The following is a 13,259-nucleotide window of genomic DNA, read 5'->3' as shown; positions in this document are numbered from 1 at the left end:
CAGTAAATCTGCCGCAGATGCGACAAATATTGGAAGTAAATCCACAGGTGTTGTAGTCCTGTAGTTAAGAAGCTCTTCTCTGGTGTAAGAATATCCAGAGGAGTGCCCAGACACAGAAGTTATGCACAAAAACAAAACAGAAGTAACGCACTGAAGCACCAGGGCATCCATACGCGGCGCCATCTTGGATATCAATCAATAAGTGATAGGATGCCACTTAACAAAGTGGAAGCAACTGGGAACAGCTAAGCCATGAAGAGATTCATCATGTAAACTCACAGAGCAAGGTCAGTGGATGCTGAGGTGCATAGTGTGTAGAGGTTAGCAGCTTTCTGCAAAGTGAATTGGTGCACACCTCCACATTTCATTTGGCCTTCAGATTAGCTCAAAAACAGTGTGTAGAGAGCTTCATTGGAATGGATTTCAATGACCAAGGAGCTCCATTCAAGCCCAATATCACCAAGCACAATGGTGTTGTAAAGCACTCCGCCACTGGACTCTAGAGCGGTGGAGACGAGTTTTCTGGAGTGACGAATCACGCTTCTCTGTGTGGCAATCCAATGGACAAGTCTAGGTCTGATGGTTGCCAGGGAAATGATACTTGTCTGACTGTGCCAGGAGTAAAGTTTGTGGATGGTGGATTATGGTGTGGTTTGTATTTCAGGGGCTGGGCATGCACAGAGTCCTGACCTCAAACAGATAGAAGACCTTTGGGATGAATTAGAACAGAGACTGCGAGCCTGGCCTTCTCATCCAACATCAATGTCTGACCTCACAAATGTGCGTCTAGAAGAATGGTCAAAAATTCCCAGAAACACACTCCCAAACCTTGTAGAAAGCTTTCCCAGGAGAGCTGAAGAGCTGCAAAGGGTGGGTCAACATCATAGTAAATGCTAAGAATTTGAATTTGAAGGCATATGAGCAAATACTTTTGACACGTATTTATGAGAATATTGTAAAGCCTGGTTTCCAGTTTCAGACCAACATTGCTATCTTTCCAAATATTCAGCCTCTTCAGGTCATCAAGCTTCTGTCCTTAAACTAGTCACAGGGATCCCTCTTACAGTGAGAATGAACAAACATGAGCTAAAGCTTTTGTTTCACCTCACAGTTAAGGACTTCATTGCTGTAAATTAAACCCCTCGCGAGAAGCCTTGATTGTGTTCTCTAATCAGAGGGAGTGTAAAAAATCCCACAACAAATTAATGTTAAATGAACTCTCATTAAGTTCCCTCCCCCCCACCACCATTGAAAACACACCTATCCACTCATGTCCCAGACTGATGGTGAAGTTGTATGAAGAAAGGATAAAGCATGTTGTCTAAACACTTGAGTTAAACATACAGCATCATGTGTTACTAAGAGTCGATTGGGGCGTTTGACTGATGCCTATCAACAGCAAGAGGAAAAGCGAGTGACTGGAAGGCACCAATGCATTAACCATGTGATACTATTTATATCTGAGGAGCAAGGGTGACCCAGTAACTCACACGTGTTATGCAACATATGAATGGCGCAAAAAAAAAAAAGTGCATGGAACATGCACATCTCAGGGACTTGGGTCTCCTTGTCATAGATGCCAATGAGAGTTAATCGCATTAATCAGGGAATGCTGTGGATGGGAGAGAAAAACTGTCTATAATGTAGAGCAGACTGTGCATGCCCAGACACTGGAAGTATTCATCTAGCTTGCTGTCAGACAGGTTTCAACTCCATATTACGCTCCATTATATACTGCCACTGCTCCACTGTGGCTCAAAAACGTATCCTATGAGAGCTGAACTGCCTTCAAATGAAACACATGTGGACAAGTAGCACTTATCAAACCTACAATTCCTGTTGCCTTGGCACGTAGACATGAGCAGACCAATTAAAAATGAGAATACATTGAGCTAGTTTGTCTTCAAAGAAAAAACTTGAACATTTTAGCGTTGAACGTCTCGCTTCTTTTGAAACCAGATATCACATGTGAGAGATGGACCCAACTAAAAATGTTCGCTAGTTAATCACAAGTTAGCCTCACTCGAAACCATTCCCTGTTTTGTCATCACTTTGAGTCCAAATAGGACCACATTCAAAATAATGAACTTTATATTCTATTAAATATACTATAAAACGACATACTGAGACAACTAACACATGAGGAGAGTGTTTATTGAGGCACTTCAGTTGCACAAACAGAGGAGTAGCCCCCTGCTGGCCATCGCAAAAATGCACATTACAGGATTCACTTTCCCAATGGAGGATTTGCTTCTTTTATGTACAGTTGAAAATCAACCTTAAGCTATAGCTAGGCATTAATCATTAATTAGAACATCTACAATCATCTTGTACTCGTAAACTAATAATGAGGAAACTAGTGACTCTAATTGTATCACTGTTATACTTTCATTTTTTTTGATAAAGAAAAAAATAACAGACATGATCATTAAATGATCCTGAGAAACAATGTCCAATTATTGTTAATATGAGTTTTTAGGGCCATTCAAAATCACTTCTCAAGTATCCAGGTTTATGACAGGAGAAATATTCTGCAGAAAAACAAAACAAAACTAGTGTTCAGCTGCCAAGTGTTTCCAACATCATGAACAAACTAACACTCAGTTTGCTGAATCAGATGCTTTACACCAGATTTGGAGCCATCACACTTTCAAGCTTGTCTGACTATCAGCTCCTGTGATGCAACAAGTATGAGTGTGTGTGAGAGCCAGTCGTAATTGCCAAGCCCTTGGGTTTCAGGTCACAGTCAGTCATGATCTTACCAAAGTCTTTTTTAGAATATTTATTATATAATTGAATGCATCTGGTGTTACTCAGTATATAAATAGCGATGCAATAGCGATGATGGTTATGATGGTCAGAGACAGGCCGCTCAATGGTCTCTTCCGAAGCTAAAGCCAAAATACAGCAGTGGCATGCTTTATTGTGTACATTTAAGCATCGGTTAAAATAGGAGATTAAACGGGATAACTATTTTCCTTCTCTGCCACTTCCTTACCCTTTTGGCTCAGTGCTGTGACATCACCTGTGGGGGAGGGACAAAGTGAAATTTCCTTAGAATGGAGGACAGCAGAGTTGAGGCAGAAGCAGCAACAAATGCTTTGAGTGTGCTGAAAAAGACATTAAAAGGAGAAAAAAAGCAAGAAAGGAAGAAACTAGAGACTGGTTGCCTGGTTATTCGTGACAGTGCTTGTGGCCATGACAATGACGATGATGAGGCGGTTAAAGTACAGTGCGAAACCCCGAGTCACACCACATTTCGTTCTTGCATGCATTTAATGTAACACAAATGCCTCGGTGGTCAGCTTCATCAGTCGCTGTTTGCTTTTGTCCCACTGACACCACAACGGCGACAGAGCCGGGTCTGCTCCTTTAAACGAGCCTTTGCGCATAGCCTTCGAATCACCACAACTGCATCAGTGCTGGCTGGGTTGCCTAGCAACTGGACAGCACAGAGATCCCTGAAGAATACCTCTTCCTCTGTATAAAACACAAGCTCGTGTGATTCTCCGATTGTGGTGTGCGCGTGTTGCCAATTTCCCAGTGTTTATGTTACTAATACGGGGGGGAAAACATGCTGAAGAGGAATGAAATAAATAAATAAATTCGACGTGCGTGTTTCCATGCCGTGGGTGCGCTCGCGAGTGTGCCCGCATGCATGACTTGTGTGTGGGTGAGCGCCTTCATGCGTAAGTGCGCGTGTTTCAGAAATGTGGCAAAGTGGAAGAAACGCACGGAAACGCACCGGCACACACTTCCAGCATCCTAATGGGCTTCAGAGAGACAATTCAGCGCATGAACAGCCTGTCGCTAAGGAATTCACCTGAGGTGTCCCCCTCCCTCCTCACCCCTTAGTAGGATATTTTATTTTATTTTAAAAGCAGAGATCCAAAAAGAAAAGAAAAGAAAAAACAGAAAGAAAACACAGGAGACGAGATTCCCTCATCATATCTCTTTGGTCATTGGTTCGGTGTTTCCAGGAGAAGACCACCGGACCCTAATAACGTATTCAAGCGCCATTTAACGCCGGGCAGCGGAGGCAAGTGGACTTTTCGAATAGGTTTGCGTCTTTAACATGTAGGCTAATCCGACGTTGTGACACATTGCATTTGGCGTATCGGGGGGGCCATCCATATTTCTCGGCATCTAATTTTTTTCTCCACCAGAGGAGTGATATAGCCTGCTCTGACGTCTGCATCAGATATTACCCAGTGCTTTTTCAATGTGCATTTTCCCCTCAGTGACTTTGCGCTGATCTACATCATCATCATCAGCAGCAGCAACAACAGAGGGGGAAGACAAAAAAAAGAAAAGAAGCGGGGGAATGAAGATTTAATTTTTTTCTTTTCTTTTCTTTCTTTTTTTTGTAATACAAACCCACCGCTCCCCTCCAGACGACGCGCGTTTCCAAGCTCAAACAAATATCTTTTAACAACATCACGTTGTGGAATAGTCTGGCGCCAGAGCATCGCTGGAACCATGCCTCATCTGCAGATTTGGACTGGGAAATTTCATCCACCAATTTGATCGTCAAGAGGCTGCTGCTCAGTCACTCATGCCCGTGTTTGTTTGGTTTGTTTGTTTTTAAGGGGGAAGAACACTTGTCATCACTTTTTAAAAGTATTAGGTATGCCGTTTTTTGAGCAAGATGTCTGATCTTCTGGTGTTGGTCGAGGGGCTCTGTGACCTGCACGGATTTCCATAGCCGGGGAAGAAGCAGCGGGGGCCAATTACCAGATTTTTTCTTTCTTTTCTTTTTCTTTTTACCCCCATCCCTAAAGCATATTTTAATGAAGACATCGCATGCATAGATGTAGGCTAGTTTATTCGGCATTTTTAAAAGGCAATTATTTTTTGATTGCCGATTTTTACTTTGTGCATTTTCGGGAGGACCACTGGACCGGTTGGATTATAGGAACTATATAGAAGGATTTGTGGAGATGTTGGGTCGCCAAGAAGATAAATTATGTGGAATTTTCTCTGCTCTGGCGGCTTTGTCCTTCGTATGCTTTGTTCAAAGGTAAGAAAATGTCGCTTGGAAGAAAAAGAAGAAAAGAAATTACGAACTGTCACACCCGTAGACGTGATTACCGGTCAATAAAAGGCTCAGATGTGGCAAATCGCATTAACGGGGTACCCAGGCCTACTTATTAGGGGCATTGCTGCCGATATATGCCCTATTAGACGGCGCTTTGGCGCGCGCGAGCGTAAAAACATGCGCGTGCACAACCAGAAGCCCATTGTGAAACGTAACCTACTCCCGATATCAAAATGGGGATATACGTGTGTGTGTGTGTTGTCTGGGGAGACTGTGTAAAATGACAGCCCTGAGTAGGCACTGTAGGCTTGAGCGATGATTAAGCGATACAATCAATCAGCCGATCATCGATTGATTACGCTGTTCTAAGCAGCTGTCCGCAGCTGTGAACTACAGCACTGTATCCAGCAAGCAAAACCCTTTTAATTTTCAACGCCAACTAATGTTCGTATTCATACTGCTGTCGCCCACTTGCTCCTTTTTGTATATTTATATACGTGTTTCAATCTGATTTTGAGAAGGAATCCTGGCGGGTTGTCATCCTCTGCTGCTCTCCACATAGATGACAGGGTAGCCCTTTAACGTTGCAACGTATTTTTTTTTAAATTCATGTGCCATGGCTTTTAAATGTTTACACCATTGCCAAATTACTGCACAAGACTTCATGGATAACGTCTCAGTGTCAGTCTCCTGATCAGTTCCGTAGTTGTTTTGATCTTAGAGGAACTGATGTAGCTTTCATCCCTTGTGGCCTACTCCTTTTTCATGGTCTGCAGCAACCTGCAGCTTCCCTTATGAGAGTGAAATGCTCACTGAGAACACTGGGCTGCACCTTTTGACATCTGATTCCATTACAATAGTCTGACCCAAGCAAATGAAAGGGTTTGATTTTTGCAGATTCCCTCATGATGCTGTCAGGTGTCAAACCCTCCGGCCCTGCAACTGCCCAGCTTGATGAACAGCTGCACTGCCTATGAGCTAATTGAACAGTGATTCCCTGACTGAGCCGTGGGCAGTAGTGCTCCTGCCATACCAAGGGAGCAATTTACCCCCCTCACACACGCATGCATGCACACCCTCCCTCTACACTCATTCAGCCCCTTCCTTGTAATAGGGAACCTCAGCTGGAGAGCTGCTCTCTGCTAGGTGATGCAGGTCATGGCACCAATGTTATAGATGCCACTCAGACTAGAGTGGACTATGCAGTTCCTCCTGGGAGAGGTGGTCTGTCTCCGGGCTCAGACTGATGAGGCCCGTGCTTCTGACGGCACGATGGGAGGCTTTTTGCTATAACCTCGTGCTTATTAAAACACACGCCACTGAATCACGCTGGGCTTTTAGCTGATGGCGAGTCAAATAAACTGTGACGTTGTTACACTTAACACCATTGTTTCTGAAGGACTGGCATCAATATAAAACGTTTGACAGGTGCACCATCATTGCACCCCCTCAACCGATTTGATGAATATGCTGTAGGTGGGGCAGAGGGGGATAATGCACAATGCAAAGCACGTTTTTCAAGCATTTCCAGTTATGATACAAACATGGGATTGTTTTAACATTTTATCAGGTGCACCTCAGAGTAACACAGAAAATAAAAAAGCATCTGCATGGATTTAATTCTTTGCAGTGCTATTTTCTTTGCGTTTTGATTAAATCTGGAGTCTGGTAGTGAAATAATGTTTACTTTGAAGGACGTGGGAAGCACGCGTGGATGGGATTATTTGTAAGCGAGGTGTTGTTTAACATCCAAAGTCCCCTTCTGCCCTTTTGCTAACACCTTATCAGGGCTTCCTTTTCAAATGTGACATTTGAAAAGGAATATAGAGTATGTGCAGCACAGTTTTCAGGCTACTATCACTCAGTAGGTGTGCTGCAGAGATGCGTAATGTTTGTGATAAAAGTATTGGACACTTCTGCTTTTGCTGCTTAAAAATGCCTCTTGGATTTTCACCTCCCCTCCAGCTCCTCCATTGGAAGCGCCGGCATGTCTGTGGCCAAGACCACCGTGGACAAGTTGCTGAAGGGATATGACATCCGTTTAAGGCCTGATTTTGGAGGTACGTGTCATGATTACATCTGTTTATGGGTCGAGGGTCTTAACAATTCAAGGTTTGGTCATGATGATATCTACGAGTCATCCCTAAGCCGAGAGCTGCCGAAGAGTTGGCCTGTGGCAAAAAAAAAAAGAAATGGGGATGAGCTTTGAAGTGACTGCTACCATGTCATTACTATGCATCTATCCACATAATCGAAGATGGCTGCTCCTCTAGAAGTAGGGCATACATGGAGACGAGCCGTCAAACGCTATGTCTTTTAAAATCTGGCAGACTGAATGCACTGATTTTCAATACTTTTCTGAATGCACTTCTGATTAGAGATGTTTTATGGCCTCTGCATTGCACATTACGCCATACATTTGGCCCATTAACTTTTACTGGAAATTATGCATTTGCTCATTACAATAATGTTTGCTTTTATGATTCTTTAAAGTATACAACACGGAGGACAACTCGTTCTTGTTTGCTACGTAGAGTGATTGTTTTACTGAAGCTATTTAACTAAAGCGGAAGTATGAAAATAGCTGGACAATCTATATTAATTTGTTGGTACTTTAATAGGTAATTCGTTGGGTCTCTTTTGTGTAAAATGAAGGTTTGGGGAAAAAAAATCAATAAGAATTAAAGCTTTTCTTTTGCAAATTAAGTAGATCATGTGTACTTACAATGTACAGGATGAAAAGCCAGTGGTTGGTTTCCTTTTGACATTTAAGTTATTGAGATAACATAAAGTTAACATTTCCAGCTGTGGCAGCGTTGCTTTTGTTTTGCTGTAAAAAATGTTCAGGGTTGTAGATTTGATTGAATTTCATTTCAAATGTAAACAGACATACATTTGCATACATTTAGGAGGCTTATTTGGCTGATAGTGGTTTTCTTTAACATACATGATCTAAATTACGCTTATTAAATAGATGCACACTGTTCACCAGTACCTTTTTTAAAATATGCTGCAGGCTGCAGCTTGTCAGCCCTGTGACTACACTACACTTGATGAGAATGAGAGCAAGCAGTGAAAAACATATAGCAGGTGTGCCTCCTCATATAACCTTCGTCTGGTTGGCTGCTCTGATGAAGGCTTATGTGCCAAGATGCGTTAGGCTGATGTTAGCTATTGTAACAAAACAAAAAAACCCAAACAAACAAACAAACAAAAAAAGAAAAGAAAAGAATTTTTTTTTTTTTTTTAAATATGCTATGTTATAGTTGAGGTTAGGTCTTTGTTCTGTGTTTTGGAGTGCTGCCATTCCAGAGTTGTTTCAAAGACTCAGTGAAAGGAAATAAGACAAAGCAGCAACGAAATGCCATTTTCACTTTGCTTCCGACTGTTGAAACAAGCTCGTTATGCCTAGCAGTAGTTTTGGACATTGCACATTTCATTTTAGTTTTGCAGCCAATTTCAGTTGGGATATTATCACCCAGCAAGACCCAGCCCCGTTTGACAATATTAAATATCACTCAAATACAAACAAATGTTTCAAAGTCAATGTTTCTGCAACAGATTCACACATTCCTCGGTCCCATTTATGTAGCGCCATAGCTGTGTAGCTGGTGCTTGCAAATGCCAAGTCTATTGTGTTTTCTCTCTGGCGTTTTAATTTGTGCTTTCATGACAGTTGGCAGCAATTTGAAGAGTGTTTCGGGTCTGAACTCATCCTTATTGTCCCGCACACCAGCAACAGTTTTGTAGCTCACCAGTTCCGCCATTCAAAGCAGACAAAAGAATTAAATGTGACCAAGAACTGTTGAATCTGTGTAGCGTTTTTGCTGTTGTTAAAGGTCAGAAAAGACAAAAAAAGCTGGATTCGGCATGTCGAATTGGCAAGCAAGCAACAATCACTTTACTTCGCCATAATGACTTACATAATATATAAAAACACAATGCCATAATTCCCATCGCATATCTCTTGTGGGTGAATTACCAAAGTATGTATTAAATATCAGAATATAATCAGGAATTTTGTGCATAGATTTTGAATAAAAATAAAGGTTTCTGTTCCGAAATGTTCAATGTTAAGAAGATATAGGCAGCGTTTTGTGTTACGTGAATGATTTCATTTTTGTGCAGCTGAGAAATCAGCAATGTTTTAAATTAATAAACAAATGGATTAACACTGCAGCATCCTCTTTTATCTCTATATTACCATCAATTCAAGTAATTGCCTTGATTTCTGGTTCGACATTGAATGATATTAAATATCTATATTGATATTGATTGCCTAAAGATTTGTTAGTCACAGGCTGCTATTCTGTAGCAAGCTGCGAATGTGTTGGAGTAAGTAGAGCAAGTTTTAAGGAGTGAGTATCCCAGGCAGGGAGTAGCTGTGCTTTACCCTCGGGCCAGAGAGCTGTAGTCCATCATGTCTTGATATTTCCAACATCACTCAGCTGCTTCTGCTGTGCTACTGCTGCTGATGACCTTCAGCACTGGAGATTCAAGAAGGAGGATTTTAATTTGGCACAATGCAGGACAGTGAGTGTGATTGCTATCGGCCTGGCCAACACCCATATTAGAAGTAAAGATCAGCCCAGAGGTGTATGTTGGTGGAAAAAGCTTGTGCACTGAGTGGTCAGAAATAGGACGATGATGCGTGATATTATTCAGATCGTTTATTTAAATGGAAAGTCCACTCTGCAGTCATTCCATTTGAACAGTGCTCTCCTCTTCCCATTGATCTGTGAACCGACTGGAATTAAAGATAATAGCTCAACAGTCCCAAATTACTTCTATACTATCATGATATTGGTTGAATTACTATTACTGTTTTTCAATTTTGCAGAAAAAACAGTTTGATTAGTGATCTCTTGCAAAAAGGGTGTGCGTGTCTTCTCTTTGGATTGTAGTCCTCGGTTGTAACCGCCTAACAAACCGCCCATGGTAACAGTGCTGATTTTTCGATCGCAATTCTGAATGATGCATTACATTGATTTAAATTCAGCCAGCGCATTGCAGACCTGGTAAAGAAAGAATCATTTTTTAAGCACAGCAATATTTTTTTTAAACACATTTGCTCTTTTTGAATCAGTTGTGTTTTCATACCAATGCAATTGCTGCTACTCAATCCAGGACCTGATTGTACGGAAATCTGTGTCTTGTATTAAAAAAACAAAACACTCACAAGTTACCAAAAAATGGACGGTTGGTTGATCGTGTCGCTGCTCAGCTGCATTTCACAGCGTCTGCCACCAGTACTTGCTTATTTGCTGCATTGATACTGATGAGGTCTATCTTTTCCCACTTAATGTTGAATTATAACGAAATAAGGATGAAACATAGTTTTAATGACATTAAATGATTCTAACTAGCTTGAACTAAGCAGCAAATGGTGCATTCAAATGCTTTTCTTAAAATGTGCTCATTCCATGAGAACTTTCCAGCATACTGAAAAGTGTTGTGTGGACTTGTTTAGGTGTGTTGTTCATGTAAGGCAGATGACTCACAGTGATGTATGACAGTGTCTTACAATTAATCGGAAAATAGTGGATTTTGGGAATATGCCCAATTTGGGGATACTAGTAAATCTGCAAAGAGAATCAAAGCTTGAACACATACTAAATGGAAAATAGGACACACTAATGAGACTATACATTTTAAAAGTTCACAGACATTGTAGGGAGTAAGAGCAACCACTGAAGCAGTAAAGCTTTATTAGTTATTGGAGCACAGTGGTGTTGGTCATGTGTTTAATGATATCTTCTAAAACTGGTTGGTCTTTATCATGATTCAGTGATGATGATGCACCTTCTGTTGGGGTAGTCCCTGTCTTTGATTTCATAGAAATATTTGTTGGGAAATTCAAGGTAAGTGCAAAAATACTAGAAATAGTCATGGAGGGCTTTGGTTGACTATATATGTTTTGGGTTATTACATTTGAAAGAGATGTATGTTATCATAAGAATGAGGGGGTTTAAAAGAAATATTTTCTTCTATTCATAATGAAATAAAGAAATATTGGAAATTGAATATTTTTTCCACTTTCATATTTAACCACAGGTACAAGAATCAGATCCAGAACATGTAACATTTACACTCGTCTACTGTTCCACAACCATCCCATTTGACAAATCTGATAAATGATTTAGTACTCTGTCGAGAGGAGCAGGGGCTGTGGATGCACATGCATTTATTTTTCAAATCCATAAGCCGGTTAAGCTTGTTGAAGACTTGCAATTGTTACAATTACCTAAAATGATTTGCATTTTTTTTTAACTGCAGCACCAGACTTCATCTTAATATTTTTTTTTTTTTTTTTTTTTAAATGACATCAGAAACAGCAGTATGCGACATTACGTGATGGCAGAGCTTCAGTTCATCCTTTGTCATTTTTTTTTTTTTTTTTTTTTTTTTTTTTTTTTTAATAAATAGGACAGGGGGAATGAATGAGAGAGAGAGGGGGAGAGAAAGAAAGAAAACCAAAGGGGAGAAGAGACGGTGAGAAGGGGGGGGAAGAGAGACAAAAAAAAAAAAAAAAAAACTCCTGGGTCACCTGTATGGAGAAAAAAAAAAAACAAACAAACAAACAAACAAACAGAGGAGACAGCAAACAACAAAGAGCAACATAATAATAGAGAAAACAAAGCACCATCACAATAAACTAGCTAGTCATAGATATCAGTATTTACTAAGTAATAAACAATATTGTGCAGCACGCAAGATAGACAGCGCACAGTGTGCTTTGAGGCAGCAGCCAAGAAAGCTTTAGTCCGCGTCTGTGAATACCCATGTGTGCATACCTGTGTGGATCAGCATGCTTGCATTCCAAAGGTTTCTCCATGTAATGATCTGCTAGGGAGTGTGGGGGGGCCTCAGCCCCGTCCTCCAGGGTGTGAAGCGGGTATGGAGGAGATCAAAACTCCAGACATCCAGAGGCCCCCAGAACACAAAAGACCATGGAAGACCAACAGAGGGGCAGCCGCGCCACTGTTCCAGTAAGAGCTGAGGAGAGTCCCAGATGAGGGCTCACTCAGCAGCCGCGGAGCAGAAGCCAGGGGGGGTTGCAGTGACGCGCCCGTGAGCTCCGCCGGCCCCCAGCTGCGCCTGAGTGACCGAGCCCTAGGCCGAGAGGCCGGGGGCACCCCACCTCCAAAGGGGGCCTGAGCGAGCCCCAGGCCCCAGGCCCCGACAAGCGGCCGCCAAGGAGTGAGCCGGTGTGTACCCGGACGCCCACCCCCAGACACAAAGAACCACCAACACACCGACACCTGAGGGAGTCCGCCACCGGCAGGGGAAGTGGTGGTGGGTGGAGATAGGCCTCCAAACCTTGGAGGGCCTGAGGTGTCCCCAGAGAGGTGGCGTCTGATACCCAACCTGACATATAGACACAGACATACAGGCACACACAGACACAAACATCCATTCCCACCCTCATGCTCTCATATGCACTCACTCCACACTCAACCAACGTGGAGACAGACATAAAGAGACGCTGTACACACAATCACACTCCCCAAGCGTACTCTACAATCCGGGTCTAGGTACCCTTGCCCCTGGAGGGGGGAATTGCACCCAGACCCAGGTGGTGTTACCCTTTTCCCTGCGGTGGGGAGAGGCAGACCACCCCGACTCCGCAGCAGCAGGGAGGCCCCACACCCCAGACCGCAGCCGGACGGCCAACTCCTCCTACTAGCCCTCCCGCTCCAGCAGGCCGCAGAGAATGGGGGTGGGAGAAGACTCCAAACCTCCCTCCACCCGCTCATTGTAGTGTTGATGCATATGTGTTCTAAGGTGCAATTAAAACCCAGGAGGGCATGGAGCTACCTGCCAAGGAGCAGCAGGTAAGCGCATAGTCCCTCCTGCTAACCCTCAATGACTAAGTGTATTTAAAATTGAGAGGTGGGCAACGACGTCAGGGGTGAGGTATACACCCTGATGGTGATTTGGACTCCGTGATTGTGCCCACCCCCAAGATCCTATATGTATGTGTAATGAGAGTGTGAATAATGTGAATGTCTAAGATGTGGGATAAAATTGAGGCAGAGGCAGCCAGAAGGGGACAGGGGGGGGGGGTAGCCTCCTCTGCACCCTGGTGACATACCCCCACTCCAAGGCCCTGCATGTGTGGGTGGTTGTGGAGGAGCGGGAAGAGGGAGGCAGCTGGAGATGGGGAGGGAAGGAAGGGAGGGGCAGGTGTGAACCGACTGGAATTAAAGATAATAGCTCA

General features: G+C 42.8%; 1 protein-coding gene across 1 annotated transcript in view; it reads left to right on the top strand.

The window, feature by feature from the left end:
* The first annotated feature begins 3,740 nt into the window (after window positions 1–3,740).
* Window positions 3,741–13,259, top strand: part of gabrb4 (gamma-aminobutyric acid type A receptor subunit beta4) — a 57,614-nt gene continuing 48,095 nt past the window's right edge. Inside the window, exons 1-2 of the mRNA XM_085419558.1 lie at window positions 3,741–5,020; window positions 7,004–7,098. Coding sequence (XP_085275684.1) covers window positions 4,941–5,020; window positions 7,004–7,098 — 175 coding nt within the window. The 5' untranslated portion in view covers window positions 3,741–4,940. The remainder of the gene's footprint in view (window positions 5,021–7,003; window positions 7,099–13,259) is intronic.

The sequence above is a fragment of the Rhamphochromis longiceps genome, linkage group LG10 (genome assembly GCF_057381845.1).
Source record: "Rhamphochromis longiceps isolate RC_006_pf linkage group LG10, R_longiceps_female_GT1.1, whole genome shotgun sequence".
Taxonomy (NCBI): Eukaryota; Metazoa; Chordata; class Actinopteri; order Cichliformes; family Cichlidae; genus Rhamphochromis; species Rhamphochromis longiceps.
Note: the sequence above shows the minus strand (reverse complement) of the source record. Positions and strands in the feature narration are given on the sequence as shown.